At 35.4% G+C, this 23,086-nt stretch overlaps 1 protein-coding gene across 4 annotated transcripts in view; it reads left to right on the forward strand.

Moving 5' to 3' along the window:
• LOC121168093 (receptor tyrosine-protein kinase erbB-4) overlaps positions 1–23,086 on the forward strand; it is a 984,643-nt gene that overhangs the window by 344,108 nt on the left and 617,449 nt on the right. For all 4 annotated transcript variants that reach the window (XM_040997858.1, XM_040997859.1, XM_040997862.1 and 1 more), the window contains exon 2: positions 11,239–11,390. In XM_040997858.1, coding sequence (XP_040853792.1) covers positions 11,239–11,390 — 152 coding nt within the window. The remainder of the gene's footprint in view (positions 1–11,238; positions 11,391–23,086) is intronic.

Here is a 23,086-nt window from a genome sequence, read left to right on the forward strand (position 1 = left end):
TGGGTTAACTTGTGGGATCAGTTTTTTGTACCACTATTCAATCAGTGTTTAATATCAATACTGTGCTGTTTTATTTACTATAGCTTTATAATATAGTTTAAAGTTGCATATTGTAGTGTCTCTGGTTCTTTATGCTTGAGATGGCTTTGACTACTAAGGTTTTTCATTGGATTTCTACATTTTAGTTGTACATATTTCAGGTCTGTGAAAAATCACATAACCATACACTACAAATTCTTTTTTGTTTTCTTTTGCAAAGCAGGGTGGCAGTGAGACAGATGACAGGATCTTTAATTCACTAGTTTGCCCTTCGAATGCCTAAAATAGTCAGGACTGATCCATTTGGAAGCCAAGAACCCAGAACTCCACCAAAGTCTCCTATATTGGGTGGTAGAGGCCAAATTACTTGAGCCATCAACTCTTACCTCCCAGGATATCCATTTGCACGAAGCAAAATCAAAAGTTGAGTAGCTGGAATTCAAGTCAGGCACTTTGACGTGGAATGCAGGCATACAAGCAGAAATGTAACTGCTGTGCTGTGTGCCTTGTCCTGTCACTGTACTCCAGTGGGAGTTATCTTGAATCTATAAACTGCTTTGGATATCATGGTCATGTCAATGATATTGATTAACCCATGAATATATGATTTATTTTTTATATTTCTTCAATTTCTTACATCGGAGTTACAGTTTCATTGTGAAAAATTTTCATGCTTCTGGTTAAATTTACGCCCACATATTCTCTTTCCCTTTGCATCACGGTTCCCGTTCCGTGTATAGCTATGCTACTGATGTTTGAACACTCAATTTTTATCTCTCATGTTTGCTGTACTTGTGGTATCTCATTTTTTTTTTATTTAGTCTTCAGAATTTTCTATATCATTTGCAAACATTGACAATTTGACTTCCTCAACTCTAATCTGGAGGTTTTTAATTCTTTCTCTTGTCTAATTGCTCTGGGTAGGACTCCAGTACTGTACTGAATAAACATTAGGATTGATTTCACAGCTGCCACCAGGCTTTTAGTTCCAAGCCTTAAGTTCTTTTCCTTGTCCTGCTTCCAAGCAGCTGGAATCTGTTCTGCTCTCAGCTGGAGATGAGGGAAGGGTTGGTGAAGACAGTCCCATTCCTGCTAGACTACGGAGCGTCCAAATACTCATTGTGCAGTCCAATTTCAGAAGCAGATCTTGCGGCCCCGGCTTCACATTGATTTGTTTTGTCATTGTAGATATGGTGTTTAATTTCCAGACTCTGGACTTAGTTCACACTTCCTCTTCCAAGTAGGAGGCAAGGTATTTCTAGGTTATCCTACTTGGAGCCGATGAAGAGGAACACGGAGCAGTGCCGTCCTTCCCTCTTTCCTCAGTGGATCACAGGTTTTTATGTTGTTACAGTAGAACCAGGTGCTGTGATCTCTCATTTGGCTTCGTAGCTCCTGCACAGGTGATGCTGAGCACAAACAGCATCTCAAAGTGGTACATTTGTGCAGTGCTTTGCTCAGCCACCACCCCATTCCCTGTTAATGTTGTGCTTTTGTTAGAGAAACTACTCACAAAATAAGAAGTTTCACCCTTACACTGGTTAGTTGTTGGGGAGTATATTATTTAACTTTTGGAATTTCAGATTCCCAATTCATAAAATAGAGATAATAATATTGTATAAGGTGATTACTCTGATTATGAAATAGTAATGTTAGTTCATACATGTATAGAAATTTCTGTTCTCTCTAATATACATGGGACAGATTTTTAATACTAATAGTGCAACTTTGTATTGGAAAATTGCATAGTACAATTTAACATTAGAAGAGATAAATTACTAATAAATTGATAACAACAGCACATAATTTGTATAGCAAACATATCTTGGAAAAAAATTTGCCATATATAGAAAATAGATTATTTGTATAACAAACTCATACATAAATGACCATAGTTGCTATTCTACAGGAAAATGTATTTGCTTTTGAATTTTGCATAAAAGATGGCTAAGTAAATCTTGCACTCCACTTTTAGAAAAACATATTCTCTGATTCCTTTCTTGTAGAATATCTAAAATAATGTTTGTCAGGATGTTACATTTTGAAGAGTTTTTTGTAATTGCTTTATAACACCTAGAGATTATAACAAAATGATAATACTTTGGGTGAGCATATATAAAAATTCTACAACATAAAATGTTTCCTCACATTGTCTCCTTAAAATTAAGGTAACCCTTTTTAAAAACTCTTTTGCAAACAGAAATGCTTATTATTGGTATAAATTTTGAAATTAGAGATAATAAAAAAGAGCAAAATGCACATCATTCAGAATTCTTTGTATCAAAGAAAATCATTATTTGTAACATATCTTCTTAAGTATTTATTTATTAAAGATTTATTTATTGAAAAATCAAACTTGCAGAGAGAAGAAGAGATAGAGGACAGGAACCTCACCTTTGGGTGCAGGGTCCCAAGGACATGGCCCGTTCTCTGTTACCTGCCCAGGTCATGAGCAGGGAGCAATTGGGAAGTGGAACAGCTGGGACACAAACTGGCACCCCATGGGATCCCGGCATGTGCAAGGGGAGGATCAGTCAGTTGGATCACATGTTGCTGGTATTGAGTGTGTGCATATGTGCATACACATGTTCCAGTGTAGTCTTTAAAATTAAAATAATCTGTTAAATGTATAAATCTATTGTGTTGTAAAAAAAAATCTGTGTTTTCATAGACTCACAAGGACTCATATTAAATAAAACATATATATAAGCAATAAATGATTTAACACCAAAAGCCCAGCTTTTGTTTATCTTATATTAAAAGGGAAATGATAAAGCATTTATTTGAAACTGCAGCATATACTACAGATTTTCTGTCCGTTATTGTGGGATGTTGAATATTATCAGTGTCAAATAAAATATGTTTGATACTTGTGCTAATTTGACACAGAATTATTTTGGGGAAAAAATAATGAGCTTTGTAATATATTCCTTTTTTTAAGGAAAATTATTGGGCCTAGCACAGTATCCTAGTGACCAAAGTCCTTAACTTACATGTCCTGGGATCCAGTGTGGTTGCTGATTTGTGTCCCAATCGCTCCACTTCCCATCCAGCTCCCTGCTTGTGGCCTAGGAAAGTAGTAGAGGATGGTCCAGAGCCTTGAGAGCCTGTGCCTGCGTGGTAGACCTGAAAGAGGCTTCTTGCTTTGGATCTGCTCAGTTCTGGCTGTTGTGGCCATTTGGGGAGTGACCTGGCAGATGAAAGATCTTTCTGTCTTTCCTCTTTTACTGCTGTTATCATTAACATAGTAGCTGTTGAATAACCTGTTCCCATTCCTTCCTTCTGGTTACTCTTCCAGCCTCTGATAATCGCCGTTAGATTCTCAATTTCTATGATGGCAACTTTTTCAGACACCATATGCAAGTGAAATCACAGAACACTTGTCCTTATGTGTATAGCGTATTTGTTATAATGACCTTTAGTTCCGTCCACATTGTTGCAAATGACAACACTTCTTAATGACTGAAGAGTATTTTCTTACATACTATATATGCCATGTTTTTTGTATATGTTTGTCAGTTGACAGACATTTTCTTGGTCATTGTGATTCATGCTTCGGTAAGCATGAGAATGCCACAGAATGTTCAACCGTGTAATTGTTAATCAGTTAGAATTAGGGACTTGATTGAAAAATCAGCCTTAAATAGAATGGCTTTGAAAGATGTGGTCAGGGCAATTCTTTTTGTCCTGTTTGAAGTGAATGGTGACCTAAGGAAAGAGGCACAAGCTTGGTTGACCGGATCAGTTATTTATAGATATGATGTTTCTTTGTAGGTCTAATGTTTATTTGTAAGTTCTGCTGAATACTTTTTGTAACACCATATGTTTTTGTGGATCAAGGCTTCCCTGAATATTGCTTCTCACAAATGATACCTAACTTCTAGAATACAAAACGATGTGTATTTTGTATGATTCCTGGAAGGGGGCGTGTGCTCATTCACATTTTTTTGGTGTACAAGATGGACTTTGATTCTAAATTTTGTCCACTGGCAGGGAACAAAAGAGCGAAAAACACCAACATTTTTAATAGCTTAGTAAATTTGTATGCTATGGTTGTTTCCAAAAAGTTTGGAGATGAATTATGTTATGTAAAATCTTAAAAATGGAAGACATGTATTTATTTATTAGTGCTTTACAACTTATTTCAGATCTCAACCTATTTAATATTTGTTGAAAAAAATGCATGGCAGAACAGATAAATTAATTAAAATTAGTGATAAGATATTAACAGATGACAGTGCCTCATCATGGCTGTCTGCTGATTTAACAATTATAGATAGGTGGAAATTGATAATAATTTGATGTGTAACTATGATGTAAAAATAACCAGCCAATGCTAATAAAAAGGTGTTTCTGAAGTGCCAACTTGTTATACATCATAGAATATGGATTCAATACTGTATATTTTATGGAAAACTATTAAAAATAAATTATAACATGATTATACATAGTGTATGTTAATATTACATGATTTTTGCTGTTTCTTTTTCAATATGATACCATCACTAAGAATTAGATTTTAGAATACTCAGATTGATCTCATTTATGTTTATATCCTAAATAATTTACATTTGCAAAAGAAATCATATTGTTTACAGATGTAAGTCTTATTTTTTTGAAGATGATCAAGAGCGTAGCAATAGCAGATTTTGTTTTGCTTGTTTTTAGCAGATCTTATACATTCAGATTCAACTTTATTCTGAATGAGCAAGTTTGGATGGATGACTCAGGACAGTGGGTGGACTATAGTGTCTGTTTAAAATTATGCATATTCACCACTGAAAACAGACACGTGGCTTAGGGGACAGATGGAGATAAAATAAAGCTCATATTCTGATGGCCAAAGCATGTGCCATGGGGCTTGTTTCCTTCAATAGGGGAGTACTTTCCTACGTTTAAATAACAGCATCCTTACGGAAGACCAGCACTCTGTTAGAGAGTGTCGTAACAGAATAAGGACCTCACACAGGAGCATGTGGGTGACAAGTTCTCTATTTTGCCCATGATTTTACAGCTTGATTCTCCCTAGAAACTATGTTTTCATGTTATAAACCAAGTAAACATTTACTGAAAGGTAGAAGGAAAAGGGAAACCTCACTCAGAAACTGGTGCAAGAGAAGGAGCAGAGTCTGTTTCTTCCTGTACCTTTTGTTTTTAATCAGTGCTAAAGAAATAGACCTTTCTATGTAAGTCTAACATCATTTAGGAGCATCAGATGCATTTCCTTCTTTCAAGTACCAGGAGGAAATAAACCTCACAGACAGCCACTCTAATTACAGTGAATGGCAAAGGTCTCCCAGTGCTGAGAGATCAGAGTCAGGCTGGTTTTATTACACACAAGGGGATGGTGGAAGGCATGACAATCGAGGGAAGAAAGATGTTTGCTAATGTTTACATACTTAGCTCCCACTGGCATTTCACCAGCTTGGAGATTTACACTGTCCCTCTTCATCTGAGAAAGTGCATCCCGCTTCACGGCGAGACCTCAAGGAGAGCCAGATGATGGGGCAGATGGCAGATGACTAATTTGGCAAGCTTTAATGAGTGGAAATTGTTGGCTTTAATTGCTTGTCAAGTCCAGTACCTACATTAAAGTTAAGAGCCTAAGCACTTCCACAGGCAACAAAATATTAGAAAGTAAACAAGAAGGACTTTCTATGTATGTGGAGGTGGGGTAGAGGAAGAAGGGAAATCGACACTGAAAAGATAAAGAGGAAATCATGGCAAAAAAAAAGTGGTAAGGGAGATTTCATTCCGTCTATAAATAAAATACATGAACCGAAAACATAATTTCAAAATTCGGATTTTTCTTTCTTTGCTTTCAACATAGGAGTTTTGTGAGATTCTTATTAAGGAGAAACATATTTAAAGATAAGAAAATGATAAGAAAAAGTACAACAGAAATTGCAAAGAAGCAGTTACAAATCAGTTGTTGATATTCTGCCTAACGCATTTAGAATGTTTTGAAATTGTTTTTGTTTTACTCAGTCTTGAAAAAGAAAATAGAAAAATCAGATGGGGATAATATTTTATATTGACGAATGTATTAACATGCTATTCAGCACAGGTGTTCTGTGTTATCCGAAAATCATGTGTATATGTATATATGTGTGTGTACATACATTATATATGTATGTATGTGCATCTATAATAGTATCTAATTATGAGCTTACTTTCCTTCATATTAAAATCTAGAAATTAAAAAATAATTTAACAATATTTTAAGTAACCAAAATAGGTAAAATACAGAAGAATTCAGTTTTACACAGATCCACTCAAAGCAGAAGAGGCAGTGTGTAGATTTATGTTCTGATCATCTGCAGTATCAGATGACTTTGTCTTTTCTTGCTGCAACTGTATTTGCAAGGAGTAGATGTCCTTTTTATTTGGCCCAGGGATTATTCATAAAATGTTTCAGCTAATCTCAGTAGTTCTGATGTTTGAATTCTTTAGGAGTTACTTTAAGTGCATAAGGATTATGTAATTTACTTGTCTTTGGATATAAAGCTGAGCTCAAAAAAAATGTGTGTGGGCAAGCATAGCTATATTTGTAATTGAATCAATAGTAAACAGAATAATTGGTGATCTTACTAAAGCACCCGCGTCGAGCTTTACTCCTCTAGTTAAATTAGCAATGAAAACTCTAGGGAGCACGTGTAGTTTCAGGATTCTAGAAACTTGAACTAGTTTAAGCTTATAGTTGAATGACTTTATAATCCTGAAGGCAAAGGGCTTGAATTTTGTTAAACACGTTTTGGTTGGTGAAAAAGATTTCTCCATTTTGCTTTGATGAATAGCTTTGTGAAATCAATGAAGCTTGATGGTTTGAGCATTGTCTTGTATGCATTGCTTGATTGTAAAATCGATGGACAAATGGAGGTAGTGAGGCCTTCAGTTAAAGTTTCATGCACAGAGCTGCAGGTCATTGTCATGCATTTATCCAAACCAATTCTTTAAAATATCAAGTCTCACATGATAAAAGTTTTGGTGAATATAGTATTGATTCTAGATCATATGAATCAAAGCTACAAAGGAATTCCTCAATGCCATAACATGTATTTATTAAATTCAAAAATGTGTCATAGAACCCCAGAAATTAAAGTATTTGGTAAATAAAATGTTCTGGTAATTTAGGGTATGTGTTTATTGGAGGATCGTTTTGTTAAATACTATTCCTAAGAATACTTATGCAGTGTTGACACCTTATAAAGTATGTTACATTTCATAAAACACAGGTGGTAGTTATTAAACTATGGAAAATTATCTTGAATTGGATTTTAATTTCTGAATGTCACTAATAATTATTTTGATATTAATTAAGTGAATATTCAAAGATAATTTGATAATAGTAAAAAACTGTATTATTTATAAATCAACAGATACAAAATGATTAGTTATAAACCCATTTTCAAACACTTTGAAGCTTTTTGTTATGTTAGCATCTGTTGTGGGATGTTTAAATATATTTCTAAATATCCAGACACTATAAAATGTATGAATGACTATTGATATTGAAAATTGGCTGTGAATGGAAATCTATCCACATTGAAATGATTCTATATGAAAAGATAAAGAAATTGGAAAATCGGTCGCCTTGTCTCATTATTTTGTTCTGTATGTGTTAAAATAGTGTAGTTTACCTCATGGAAATTATTAATATTACATATTAATAAAAATGTAAAATAAAATAAGAAAAAGTAATTCCAGATCATGTTACTTCATTTTTCTACTGTATAAAAATGCAGAGATGCCCCATATTGCCAGTGTAAGGGTGTACATCTCTCCCCAAGTTATTTGAACGTCTATAGTAAAGATCAGAAACCAATAAATACTTTGAAATCTCTTCTTTTTTATGATTACATACTGAGTTTTGCAGTCTAGCATTATAGTATAGGATTTCTTCCTACTGCATGAAGCTTTTATCCCCTAAGTCACAAGATGGCAATGGGTATGTTTCACTGGTGGTATGGTGTATTTAATATAGATGGATAGCATATGATTGGTGTCATATGTAGTTTTATGAAAATGTTTGTCTTCACTGGAATTTAAACTAACTAGAATGGGCATTTTATAAATCAATATAACAGTATATTTTCACAGTATCAGATACCTGATCTAGAGGAGGTGACACAGATACACTGTTGAATGCTACTCAGCCATTCCAGGAAGTCTCCTTTTGTTACTCGTTGGATGTGACTGAAAAGCATTGAGCTTGGTAAAAGAAGTTCGTCTCAAAAACACAGATATCATATGGAGTTGTTGAAATCATGTCTTCAGAAACAAATGAAGTAAAGGAAGGTAAGGGAGGTGTTTGGGCAGGAAGCAGAACAGCAAAGCCCGCATGGTTGCCTTCTTGGTACTGCAGTCATAGAAACTACCAGATGTGTTCTCTTTATATCAAAAATGGAAAAAAAAAATTCACAAGCAATAAAGCCTAGGTAATAAAGGTTTTTCCAAAAAAATCTTCTAATGTATAATGAAAAACCCGTAGATCCTGTAGTTTTTCGTGACTGATAAACAATATTTATGTGAATCAATTTATTTATTTCTCTTTCTTATTAAATATTTATTCATTTTTATTAGAAAGTCAGATATATAGAAAGGAGGAGATGTTCAATCCATTGATTCACTCCCCAAGTGGACGCAATGGCTGGAGCTGAACCAATTCGAAGCCAGGGGCCACTAGTCTCTTCCGGGTCTCCCACATGGGTGCAGGGTCCATCAGTTTTCAATATAAAAGTGTGCCTCTTTTGAAAATGATAGGAAAAGATTTATATCCCCAAATTTTAAAATGATGAAAAACTCATCTATACCACTCTTTGCCCAGTTAAATATGATTTGACTTTTACTTAACTTTACAAATTCTTTTCTCTATGCCATGAGCTTGTCTGAAATTCTGAATTATTTTCAGGTTGTGGCAAACCCCGTATGTAGGACTTTTTAAAAAGGTTAGTTCCATAGTATAGCCTGGGGAGCATTTTCAGCAGATAATTCAGCAAGGGGTGCGTATGATGTCCCAGGGATTACCATTGTGGATCTGTGAGCTACAGCTGGAGCATTATTCTTTGAAATAAATACCCCAGAGGTTGTGGAATGTATTCCTGAAAATGTGATATTTTATGAATTCCATTTTAAGCGATACTGGTTTCCACTTCCCTTGAGTGTGCTGAAAGCAATTAATGTGTTTTACAATGACTTGTAAAGGACTATTTATAGCCAGTATGGTTTCTGTTATCAGTAACTTGAAATATTTAGTATGTTTTTATAAAATCATTTCATGTCAGTTTAATTCACCTACCAAATAAGACATTTCAAATACGCTAGTATTATGCGTGAATTTTATGAGAAGTTTTACTAGATACTCTCTAGATTTTTATAAGTGGTTTCATAAATTAACAGTGGCACTCCCACATAAAAATATACCAATAGTAAAGGATTTTCTGAAATTTCATGTGCAATTTTATGACACCAATGCCTAAGACTTGTTGTGGTAGATGTATTAGCAAAGGCTAAAACACAAATAAAAGACCACAATACCACTAGCTCCTGACAACCCTGAGAGCTGTCATCCCTAATCAAGGTGTGTGTGGGCTTCATTCCCTCTGAACCTACTGTGACTCATTGCTTGCTTTCCTTGGTGTCTGGGGTGGCTGTCAATCCACGCTACTCCTCGACTTTCACCTGTGTGTCCCCACTCTGCCCTTGGATCCCCAGGCCTCCCTTTTGGGTATCTTTGTGTTCATGTGATATTTGCCTCTTCTTATTAGGACGTGGTTCTAAACCTGACCTCATCTTAATTTGATTCCATCTGCAAAGACTGTGTTTCCAAGAAAAGTCACATTCTCAGGTAGTCTGAGTTAGGACCTAACATCTCACAGAGGGGCATCCTTCGATTCATAATAGGGAATTTGTAGAAAATATACTGTTGGATGACCTTTAAGGACACATTATACAAACTTTTATTTTGTTTTTGTTCCTATAAGGCATCTGCTGTGATCAGAGAACCGTGTTATCCTTTAATGCTTTTAAGTTAAGAATTTTGTTTTTATTCTGGTGTATTGATAAGTAGGTAACTGGTTTTTTGTGTACCTTTGTAAAAAGTGTTTTCTTTTTTTCTAAACAAGCTAATTCTTTTGAATACATGCTAGGCATCATTGACTTCTTTGCAATTGTTGTTTCTGGTACATATTTTATTACTGGGCTCTATTCCTCATATCTTTGAAACTTATACTTTTATCTTCCCTTAAATTCAGTGTGTATTGTTTGATCTACTCAATTAAGAGTAGTTTACAATCTGTACTTTTAACTTTGCATTCTTTTGTTGTAGGATTCCTAATATAATCGTGTAGTATGCTGCAGAATAGATTTGGTATATTATGTATTATGTAAGGCCGTATAAAAACATGAAAAGTAATACATAAACATCTGATTTGTGAAAGACAAATACCTAAAATCACAAAAATATATGTGTACCATCATTGGCTCATAGAAGAACATATTCATGAGCTCTCATAAAGTATGGAAGACTATGATAATTGATTATCAATCTATCATTCCTCAGAACACTCATGAACATTCACAGTGATGGTCCAGTTGATATCAACATAAGTTGTAATCTGCTGCATTACTCAGGATTATATGTATATAAATAATTCAATCTTAGCAGTTTTTTTTTTCTTTTAGCTAGTTCTTTGGAGGACATCTTGACTGATAAAGCAATTTTAGTTTTCACATTTTATTTCTTGTTTATTGTAAAGTAAGCTATTGTAATTATGTTGAAAATTTGCTCAATTAGAAAAACTTAAACAAATGGAATGCCCTTCACCACCTCAATTTTGATAGATTTACACTTTATTTTGATGTGTTTATGTTTTGTTATATTTACATTTATAGAATAATTCTGTAAGAAATAGTTTCAACTCCACTTAAAAACGAAATTAAATGTATTCATATGCTATGATTAAAGCAAATGACACTGAGTTTCTCTCCCTGCTATGTGTTTTTGTGGAATCCATGCCTTTTCACCCTCTGTAATAAGCCTGTGCAATTTAGAAACATATATGTATTTATTAGTCTGTGGGCCTATGATTCTTAAGGTATTTGAAAAAACTTAATTGGGTTAGATGTGTGAGATAATCAGTCTTGAGAGGAGTATTCTTATTTTGCTTGTGGCTTAATGTTATCTTCTTGTCTTTGCAGTGTGTGCAGGAACGGAAAATAAACTGAGCTCTCTCTCAGACTTGGAACAGCAGTACCGAGCCTTACGCAAATACTATGAGAACTGTGAGGTAGTGATGGGCAACCTGGAGATTACCAGCATTGAGCATAACCGGGACCTGACCTTCCTAAGGGTAAGGCTGCCTCTCTTTCCTGTATTTCTTTGTGAGCAGATGATGGTGTCATGATGTGTAGACAGAGACCCGCTTGTTTCTACCAGTAACTGTGCCCTGGTGCCTGGCAGGGCGCATGACTGAAGGCAGCAGATAAGGAAAGCCACAAGAGCAACTCTCTTAGAATGACTGACACCCTCAATTTAGAGCAATTGCCTAAGATTGATAAAAGCAGCTGTCGGGGTGTGCACATAACTTCTCACAAGTCTGTCTTTCTCTGACAGTCTGGGGACTGGAAGAGCCAGGGGACCAATCAAAGCAGAATCGGTGCCCTTAGCCAGTCATCTCCTGCTCTGCCTCTGTGGGCTTTCCAGGCTATGGCTTGTTACCATAAACAGACTAGATCTGTATCCAAAATGATGTTGATAATCATGATGTTTATAATTCTGTTTCAGAAAACCAGTATATCACGGAAAGTAGATTCAAAGGAAATCACACGTGCTTACATGAGCATGTAGTAATGTATGCATGCATAGAAACATAAAGAAATATATTTATATATGAAGTCATCTGGACATACCCAGTCCTTGTGGAGGAGTTAGCTCTCTTTCCTTTTTCTGACTACTCAAGATTCCAGGGTTAACTCTTAAGAGTATTGTTTAAATTTCGCTTCAGTGGAGTAGGTGTAGGAAAATCTGGACTTCACAGGTACTTTCAGATAAAGATGCAGACTTGCCCAACTCAGAACATACTTTTTAATAAAAGAATTGTTAAGATAAAATAATTGCATCTTAAAATATACTTGATTTTTCCCATAAAATTTACATACTTCTCAGGAACTTTCCCTATTATAAATCAAAATGTGTATGTTCCAAATATTAATATGATAAACTGCTTAGTAGTTTATAAATTATTTGGAGAATTGTGATAGCCTCATTAATTCCATAGCTATTTATGTAGTACTAATGTATATTTAAAACTGAACATAATTAATACTTTTAGTATGAGTATCTCCATATATAAAAATCATTGTGCGACTTTTATTCTTTTTTAAAAAATGACTCATGCATACTTATTAATGGTATTTTTCATTGTAAGAGCTCTGTTTCTGCAAATATGTGTCGAAACTTATTAATAATTATGATGTTTAGTGATGTATTTGTTTAAAAAAGATATATAGTAAAAGTTATCTGAATCTAAAAATGGGAATGCTTTAATAAAACCTAATGCATTTTGAGTGAATCTTCGGAAAATATGTGTAAGAAAATAATGACTAACAATGGGTATAGGCCAAGAAAATAAGGTGGTAGTTTGGAAAAAGAAACACTAATAGAAATTGAGTCTGTGTGGAAATAAAACAGTTTAAATATTCTAAGACATCATGACAATACTCAAAAAATGGAAAACACAGTCCAGAAAGCTTTGATTTTCTCATATTTCCTTTTACTATAATGGAACTGCAATTCATTGGTCATGGAATAGTCATAAACTTCATGAATGACAGTCTGCACATTGCATAACATGAAAATGATTTGCTATAACTTTAAAACTTTGAAAGTCTTAAAATATAACTGAAGTTACAAAATAGAAATGATAAGTAGAGTTTAATCAATTATTAACTTTAGAAGTGTGTAAGTAGCATATATGCATCTGAACACATAGTTTATATCATTGGATATTCCACATTATGGGACCATTTTGACCTAAAAACTAGGCTGTAATATTAAACACATTTGGAAAAGGTAACAGTAATTCAAGGTGTCGACCTTAAATATAAAATATTCTTTTAAAATAGCTGTTAGTTCGTATGTAATGGTTCTAACTCATGTTGGTGCATACATCTCTGTATGTATATTACTGTTTATATATGTGTGTGTGTGTGTGCGTAGAGATAATTTTAATAGGGTTTATCTTTCTTACTGACAACATTGTGTTTCATACACATTTTGTCCTTTAGAAAATATTCATTCCCAATCATAACATATTTAATTCTGTCAACAAATGGCCCAACTCATACATTAATGAGAAATTTATAATTCTTGCCTTCAGCAGTATTTTTTACAGTGTTTGGATGGTTCTATACATATATGTATATGCATGTATATATACACATACATGTAATATAAAGGTAATGTTTGCATTATAATTGATAAAATATAAGGGAGAACCTCGAATCAACATCAAACTATAGCTTTATATTAATAATAGGTATGCATACTTTGCAAAGAAAGGAATGGATATTTCTTGGGGATCCAGGGAGGGTTTCCTCAAAAGAAGTGTTTTATTTTCCTCAGGAGAAAATGATAGATACTTATAAGAAATACCTTGGAAGAAGACATGTCATGGGGGCATTCCAACAAGAAGGCCCTAATTTGCAAATACTAGAAATATATTACCTACACAGTGGCTTAACATCCAGGTGTATCCAGGCAAATACATGTTTTTCTGAATGTGCAAGATGCAGTGAATTTAAACAGAAAGTTTGGGGATGCAATAAAACATTGTTAAAATATAATGAAGAACCTAATACTATTAATAGATATTTAGGAGTTGAGAATATCCAAGTAACATGTTAGTATTTTTGGATTGTGTAAAATGATCAAGAGAAATTGAAAAGAATGACGTCAGAAAGTGCCAGTGACAGAACACTCTGGAGTCTCAGAGGTGTTGCTTGGTGAGGCTAATGGAAGAGATGCTTTCTAAGCCCTGAAAGCAGAGACTAATGGCCGAAATTATAATATTACTGTCTTAGATGATTTGTATTTCACATAATATCTTAGAATATTCCCAGAGTGATCCATTTACTAGGACATTTCACTGCTTCTGAACGTCATGATACCATTCATTTGTGCTCTTATAGCTTCCCTAGATTACTAGATGCAATCTATCTGGTATTGACATAACAGAATTCATGTAAAGAAAATACAGTTATTGGGTCCGGCGTGGTAGCCTAGTGGCTAAGGTCCACACTTTGCATGCATCGAGATCCCATATGTGTGGGGGTTCTAATCCCAATGGCTCTGTTTCCCATCCAGCTCCCTGTTTGTGGCCTGGGAGGGCAGTTGAGGATGTCGCAAAGCCTTGGTACCCTGTACCTGTGTGGGAGAGCCAGAGGAGGCTCGGGCTCCTGGCTTCGCATTGGCTCAGCTATGGCCATTGCGGTCGCTTGGGGAGTGAATCAGTGGACAGGGGACCTTCCTCTCTGTCTCTCCTCTCCATATATCTGTCTTTCCAATAAAAATGAAAATAAAATCTAAAAATCTTAGAAAATATAATTATTTTATATAACACCATCGTTTACTAAAGTTTTGGATGCATATGTAATAAATGTATTATAAACTATTATATGGATTATTTTACCCTTAGATATATTTACATACTTAAAAGTCCCATTGATGTTTCAAATGTATAATTCTTGTAAGCATCATTGATAAAGATTTTTGTTACGTTTTTCCCTAAAAATAATTTCTATTTCATTTTGTATTTAGTAATTTACAGTTTTGTATTTAAATAGACTTTTCATCACTACCATCATCTCTAAGTAGTAAGGCATTTTGTTCACCTGTGTGTGCGTGTATGTGTGTGTGTGTGTGTGAGAGAGAGAGAGAGACAGAGAGACAGAGACTGCTCTCTCTTGCATGATTCATGAGAATGAGTTAAGCAGGTGCCCTGTTTACTATCTTAGTTGCTGTTTGCGTGGTCAGTACATACAATTGTACCTGAAATACAATAGGTATTTGCTTATTGGATAAGTTAGTCAGTATTTTTCCTTAAATTGTAGATGCCAATTTCACAAAGGTTTGCAACATTCCCTTTATAGGTAGGTGATCCCACAGGTGTGTGGGAATAAGACCAGTTGAGTCACTTTGGAATTCATTCCCAGGACATTTTGAGATTTTTACAGAATGAGGAAGGGGTCTTTTATTGGTGCTTGGGTACCAGAATCCAGCCGTGTCTGCTTGAAGTTTGAGTGTCAGAGCTGAACACGTGTCTGGCTCAAACCAGCATGTGGAGACACATGGGAGCAGAGCCAGAGAACACTTAGCAGATTGCTGATGTGGGAACATTCACTTCTGGGTTCCAACCTGCCACAAGAAATTCCTGAAACCCCAGAGAAAATTTGCATCGATTTCTCTTTTTTCTGTTACACTAGATAGGGTTTTTTTTTATCATAAAATACCACCTGGTATAAATATACTTCAAAAAGCTGATAGAAATGCACTTAAAAGTTAATTTTGTGTTATAAAACATTATTGAAATCCACACATGGTGTATTCATAATGCATAGATTGCATGAATGTGGGGAAAACTCCATCCATCTAAGATTTCAGGAACACATAAAAAAAGTTGACCTTTGAAACTGAATTGAATATGTTCATATAAATAACAAAAAATAAAACTAAATAACATTTTATAAATATTTCACTTGTTTTTTTAGGTAGTATATATTCACTGCAATATCAATGCATTCTTTTCAGGATGATATTATGAGAGCCTACTTGATGCTTATCTATTGCAACTCAGCTTTCTTCAGCCTTTGGCTTTCATATTTCTGTTGGAGAAAACGGTCTTGTTGATTGTAACATTAGGCCTCTAAGGCACAATATATTTGACTTTAAAAGGTTCTAAAACATACTGATTATGTCGTTTGTCTCCCTCACAAGGTTGGAACATGTAATAGAGAGCATCAAGGCATAAAAATCACAGAATTTGTGCTATTGCCTTATGAACGGCATGAATGAACTGTTAGATCTTTTACTTTCATTAAACTTCTTGGGTACCTTCTTTGCTTTGTCTATCCATTGGCCTTCTTGCAATGGTATTTAGTAACTGGGTGCTTCTGAAGGTGCACCTGGCCCGCCAGCTTAACCCAGATTTATTGTCTTTGTATTTGATACCCCACTATAAGCAAACAACTGCTAACTCTTAACTATGTGTAAAGAAGTGTGATATATAATGTTGAGGATATATAAGGAGTATTGAAACTTTGTCCTATCCATTGCTGTGATAGATGGTGATTTTTTAAATCTGTGGCTTAACATGTTTGTTTACTAATTATATGGAAAACAATGTATATTATCATCAATAGGCAAATCTATTTGACATTTAATTCTTACTCACATTACATGTATGAATTGTAGTAACCCCTAAAACTCCATAGGCTGCAAACTCGAAGTCTTGAATCCTTGTGATTGTGGTTTACTAGTAAAACTAGTAAATGTATCTTGACAGTAGGACAGAAGACTTTCTAGCATTTTGTATGCCTACACCATTGTCATGATACACTTAAATAGCAGAATGCTGGACTTCCGCTTAATGCTGAAGGACTCTGCTATTGAATAATAGAGGGGAAAATCGTAGGGGTGGAAGAGGAGTGGGGTTAGTTCCTGTGCCTTTAGGACAGAATCAAGAAAAATCAAAAAAAGAAAGATCTTATTCTTAACTTCAAATATAATCTTCACCTTTTAGTTAATAATTAATATTTTATAATGCTTTGAAACTGTCCTTTTCTGAGGGTATCTATGGATTTCTTATGCATGGGGATGTTTGCTTTTCAGTATGCTTTTCTGTAGACATGACATTTGTCTCAGCATTCCAGGGCTGGCAAAGGACCTGTACTCCCATTTTCCTCTCACACATATTCTGAATAAATGATAATCATTTTCAGGAAGGCAGAAAAAGCGGCAACTTAAAGACTGCATAGGACTGACTGTTTTCCTGGAACCAAGGACCTTGGTTTCATTAGCACGGTTTGGTTATGATAAAGTCAGGAAAGATGACTGGCAACAATAAATTTCAAGTTTCAGCAAGAAACTGTACTTTGCCTTGTTGTTTAGTTGTTTTAAAGAGGCGAGTGGGGAGCTGTGTGATAGCTTAGTAGCTAAAGTCCTCACCTTGCACTCACTGGGACCCCTTTTGGGCGCCATTTTTAAAAAAGATATATTTTTATTGGAAAGTCAGATACACAGAGAGGAGGAGAGAAAGAGAGGAAGATTTTCCGTATGATGGTTCACTCCCCAAGTGGCCGTGATGGCCAGAGCTGTGCCAATTCGAAGCCAGGAGCCTCTTCCTGGTCTCCCATGTGGGTGCAGGGTCCCAAGACTTTGGTCCAATCTCAACTGCTTTCCCAAGCCACAGGCAGGGAGCTAGGTGGGAAGCGGGGCTGCTGGAATTAGAACTGGCACCTATATGGGATCCCTGGTGTGCAAAGTGAGGACTTTAACCACTAGACTATCGCACCAGGCCCTGGGTGCTAAGCAGAGGTTCTGGGCTCCTGGCTTCGAATTGGCTCAGCTGCAGCTGTTGTGGCCACTTGGGGAGTGAGTTAGAGGAGGGAAGATCTTCCTCTCTGTCTCTTCTTCTGTGTATCTAACTTTAAACAAGAAGAAAAAGAGGAAGGGTGAGTGCTCATTCAGATTCAAGACGTAATTCTGAAATGCTTACATCTCAGCCCCTTGTGTTCGGCTGCTTATAGACTTACTTCGCAGTGCTTTCCGGCAGTGACAAGAATTAAATGCATCCGTGCCCTGAAATGGGTTTTCTCCCTGTTTGTATTGGTTTCCTGTATCCTCCTCACACTCATTTAACCCTATACCTGGGCTAAGCTCTCTGCTCAGTAGTGTAGTTTGGCAAAAACCTTGCCTTAAAGAGCTGGTAATTTTTAAAATATATTTTTATTTTGAATTTTGAATTATGTGGTACAATTTCATATAGGCTGGGATACCCACCCCCTCCATTCTCCCACCTCCCTGTCAGATTTTTCCCCATTTTACTACAATAGTGTAGTCCTTCATAAGGAATCATAATTCTATCAGTCTCTTATTTAAGTGTACCCCGACATTGCTGGTACAGACAATGTCAGGAAAGAGCTGGTATTGAAACATAAATGATGATTTATGGAGTACTTATTCTCGTGGTCTTGAAAACGATTCACTGAAGAGTTTAAACACAAGCTACCGCCTCCTGTCTGTCTGTTTTTAGTTCATTAAATACTGGTTAGAATGAGTTGTGGGAGAGTGATTGTGTCGGAGAGATGAATTAGGATTAGAATAAGAAAAGTAGTCGTAGCTTAGGATTTTCAGTAACTGGTAGAAAAATATCACTTCAATGAAACATCTGTGGCTTAATAAAGTGCGCCAACATGTATCATATTCTCATTTAACTTTAAATATGTCTCATAGTATTCATTTATTTAAAAGGAAGAGAGAAGGAGGGAGAGAATTATAATATAATGTTTCTCTTCTACCTATTTGAGAAAGCTGGCAAGAAAGAATTGCCAAAATTAAAATCATACTTAAAATGTGTGATCATTAACTTAGAAGAAATTTTATCTTCAAGGAATGTATCAATTGAGTAAATAAGAGTTAAATTAAGATAGGCCACATTCACTTTTTGTTTAATTTCTATTTCTGTTTGATCTTTACCTAAAATTGTTTCTGTCATAAAATTGTAAATTTTCTATATTTAGATGATGGTCTCTTAGTTGGATGAAATGGAGAAAATGAAAAACAAAATAGAATGATCTTGTAAAACACACCACGTGGGCCCCTCAGACATCCTGGATTAAGTAGACCTTTCAATGGTTTGGTACCTTCTGTAAGCTGTTTCTGATATTGATAAATAGAAATAGATATACAGTTTCTTATGTATATTTCTTGAGTAAAATTTCCATTTCAGTTTTAAAAATTTTACCTTAAAATTTAATTTTGTAGTAAACTTAATCATAAACTTTGCATTGCATTTGAAAAAGCTTTGAAGTGTTTACTAGAATTACGAATGCTTTTTCCATAAAGGTTAAATACCGTTTAATGTGAAAGTACGCACTAACTCAAAAACCTGAAGCTATTCATTAACCTTCTTTGCTGGGATGACACCTGCCCCTCTTCTGTGAGATGCATCTAAAGATGAATCTGTCATTCTATTTTGTTGGATAGTTGCTTAAATATATCTTTAAAACATGCTTACTAATCATTTATATATTTTAAATAAAATCAAGTCTTTTCTTTGGTTTAGTAAGAGTATTAAAGCAGATGAATAAGAAAGTATCCATAGTAACATTTTCCAATGGATGGAAAATTAGCGTTTAAAGAAATATAAAAAATAAGGTAGAACTAAATTATTTCATAATTTCATATTTATAAAATGTACATATTTAATGAGTATAAATTCAGTACGATTTATATTAATAATGTATGTAAATGAAAAGTAGCTGCTACTCTCTAGGATTTGTGATCAAGTCAGTCTAAAAACTAACCAACGTTTCCAAAAGAATATTTTAAAAAAGCTTCTTAATAAAAAATAATATTATTACTAATAATAGTTAATAGTAAAACTGATCTAAGTATTTTGAAGTCTCTACATTATAGTACACTTTCCAGGAAAAAAAAATCCACTAGTTACAAATGGACTTTAAAGTAAACATGAATTTATTCGGATGCTGAGGTTTTATATTTCTGAGGGTTATGGTGTTTCATATGAGTATAAATGCTGTATTATAGGTTTGCCTTAACCTTTAATAGAGAATAATCTAAGCTATAAACACTTTTCTCCTATAGATTACTTAATACTTTTTGCTCAGGAAAATTGAATGTATAGAGGCTGCTGCTTTGCCCCTTAAAGCTGTAAGCAACAAAGACCTTGGCACAAGGAGAGAGAACAAATGCTGCTCATGTGAGTTTTTTGAAACTACAAAGAGGCATCTGATAATTCAGTTTTTTTAAAATTCTCAAAACTGCACACTGGCATACAATCAAATACAAGTTCATTTCAAAATGTATAACTGCGCATTTTTATTGGTTTTATTTTTCTCTGACTCTTAAAGTGAAACATTTTGCTTTCTCCCTAAAAAACACAGAAAAATTGATGAACAATTTTGCATGAGACCAAATCAATTTTAAAGGTCTGCCTTCAGTTTCAGAGTGTATAATTTAAAAGATCAAAGGTATAAAAATAAAATGTGGAAGATGTTGCACTTAGACACACAGTAATTATTTCTCTTGATCCCTAAGTTGACCCCTTTTACTATAAAATATCATATTAAAATATATAATGAAAGGGGTACGATTAGAGTATTTATAAACATTAGATTCATCTAAGTAACTTGTAGTAAATCGGTACCTGAAAAAGGTAATAGTGAATAGAATCTTGAAGTAAGTTCTCTTACATGCTTTGGTGTCACATTGAAGGTGTGGGTTCCTGCTATAGTCCCTGGTATCTGATAAACCCCAGTAAACAGTGTCTTTGTAGAACACTACTAAGCTTCAGTTGTCTTTGAGCTCCGTGACAGCATTTACTGAGCCATACTCTTTGGGCTCCTTAAATATGCCTAAATATGATTACATATGACTAAATACTATGGCTCAGATTTTTTTAAATCAGCTGTAAAACTTAGGCCCAGAAGAAAAAAAAAATGAATTTTTAAAAGCCATACAGCTGATAGACAAAATTAAGATTTAATTTCAGTTCTTTATGTTCATATTTTACCCATGTACACTTTGACTTCCTTCTGCTTGTTATTTAAAAAATTATTTGTTACTTAAAATGGGATTTTAGGAAATGGATACAAGGCAGGGAGATTTTCATAGGGGGAGGGAGAACCAACCTTTTGGAACTAGGTTAGTAGCTTGGCTGCGGCAGAATATTGGCTGGTCTGTAGCAGCAGTTGTGACCCACAGTTGATTTTGGATCCCTTAATATAGTTGGTCCAGGCTATGTGCATAACCACTTAGAGAATTTTGGAGATTATTTACCTCCTTAACAGGCTTTACAAGCAAAATATTTAAACATCCACTCACTCAGTTGATTGCCAGCTCTTTGCACTTTGTGGCTCTGTACTTTAAAAATAAATAAAGAGGTAAACTAATTAACAGTGCTTAAGACTGGTAGGTGCAAATGAATGGGCGTTTTCAGAAGCATCTCTAAATCCTGAGAACAAAGAGCATCTCTTACTTGTGTCTATCCCCAGTAGCTTGTAGCCTATCTGATGTACACACACACACACGATATTCTATCATGTGTCTGCAGGAAGACATGAAATGATTCAGAAAGAGGATAGAGGATATGGGTTAATTGTGAAAAAGAATAGGGGAGACAGAAGAATAGAAAAAATAGAAGGTGTATTATAAGTGTACATTAATTTGGGAAATTCCCAATGTCTTCTAATGAATTCACAGATGTTGAAGCAAGAAAAGAGAATTAAAAGTGGAAAATATTTGTAGCATCAGAGGGAGAGACAAATTGCAGAAGAAGTGGGGAAGCAGTTTGGAAGATAAGGTTGAAAGGGGGAGGGTCAAATTGTGATGACACTTTAAGACATGACAGGTTATTAGCAAATTATAGCAAACCTAGTGGGAGGAAAGGAATATTAATTTGAGGGAACTCAATCAGTTGAGTATGGAGTTTAAAATCCAAGGAATTATATGGATGGGAGCCAGGAATCAGTTGCTTCTGTTAGCAGTTGACAGAAAGGGGCATATTCAGTGATCATTATTAGAAAGACTTGGGAAAGACTTAATGATTAACTCAACATAGAGACTATGAGTGAGCAAGGAGGGAAAAAATTCTCAGCTGTAAGCAACTGTGCAGATGTGTTGTCCTGGTAGTAGTAGGGGAAAGGAAGAAGAGACAGTTGTTCCTAAGGATATGTGATGGCAGCCTTCTTGAGTAATCCTCCAGTTATCAGGAGGAGTCCCTCTTTGGAGAAATGTGCTTTGCATCCTGAGCACAGAACACCGGGAGGGCTTGGTCACATACAGTGTGGGTGTAGACAAAGAACAAAAGTATTAGTGAAATATTTATCAGTATAACTTTTCTTTGCAGAGGCTAGATAGATAGCTACTGCATTTATTTCAGGTTTCATAATCAGATTTCAGCTGCAAATTTAAGCTTAGCAAATGACATTATGTTTAAGCCTTTTTGGGCAATGACCTTGGAACTCTCTTTCTAAGAGATGGAATCCCCTGAAGAGGCTGGCTTAACCTTTTGTTCACTGAATGTAATTACAACATTTATAGAATCAAGCTGAGCAGTGTCATGTTTTATTGCAGAAACTAATTTGAAAGCAGTCCTGGCAATGGGGCTCATAGCTACTTCTGCTTGGGAAAAACTCATTGGAGTTTTCCTCCTGATCTGTTAGGTAATGTCACAGATACCAGTGGCATGGGTCTTAGCTATGTTGTCCTCACTTCTCATCTGTACTAGTGATGCAGCAGCAACATAGACTGCCTCACTCCTCCCCTGGGGGTCGCCTACCGAACTGTCCACATTTGCAGGTCAGCAATTTAACATCCTTCTTGAGGAACTGGAACACAGAATTTTTTGCCTGTGGAACAGCACTCCAATGTGTGGTAGAATATGGTACTAGAAAGAAGCAGAATCATGAAAGGGACAGACTTAGAAAGGGACTAAGTAGTAAGAATTCATATACTGGCGGGGGGGGAGGGTGATGTGACTCCATGGGGAGGGGAGGCCTGGCAGAGTTCCAGGCACCGTCCCTGGCCTGGGTGCTGTTTGGACTGGCACAAGTATGGACAGCTGGGTGGTGTGACTCCCTGGGGGAGGGAAGGCCCAGCAAAGTTCCAGAAACCTTGGGCATGGTGCGGACAGCCAGGAAGCATGACTCATAATGGGAGAGGAAGACCTGGGAGATCCAAGCCAGGCAAAGCCCTTGAGCTGCCCTATGGCACCTTCTGGGGACATGGAGATGTGGAATGACATTT

Source organism: Ochotona curzoniae, unplaced genomic scaffold, assembly GCF_017591425.1.
Source record: "Ochotona curzoniae isolate NIBS_2020 unplaced genomic scaffold, NIBS_Ocur_1.0 patch56, whole genome shotgun sequence".
NCBI lineage: Eukaryota > Metazoa > Chordata > Mammalia > Lagomorpha > Ochotonidae > Ochotona > Ochotona curzoniae.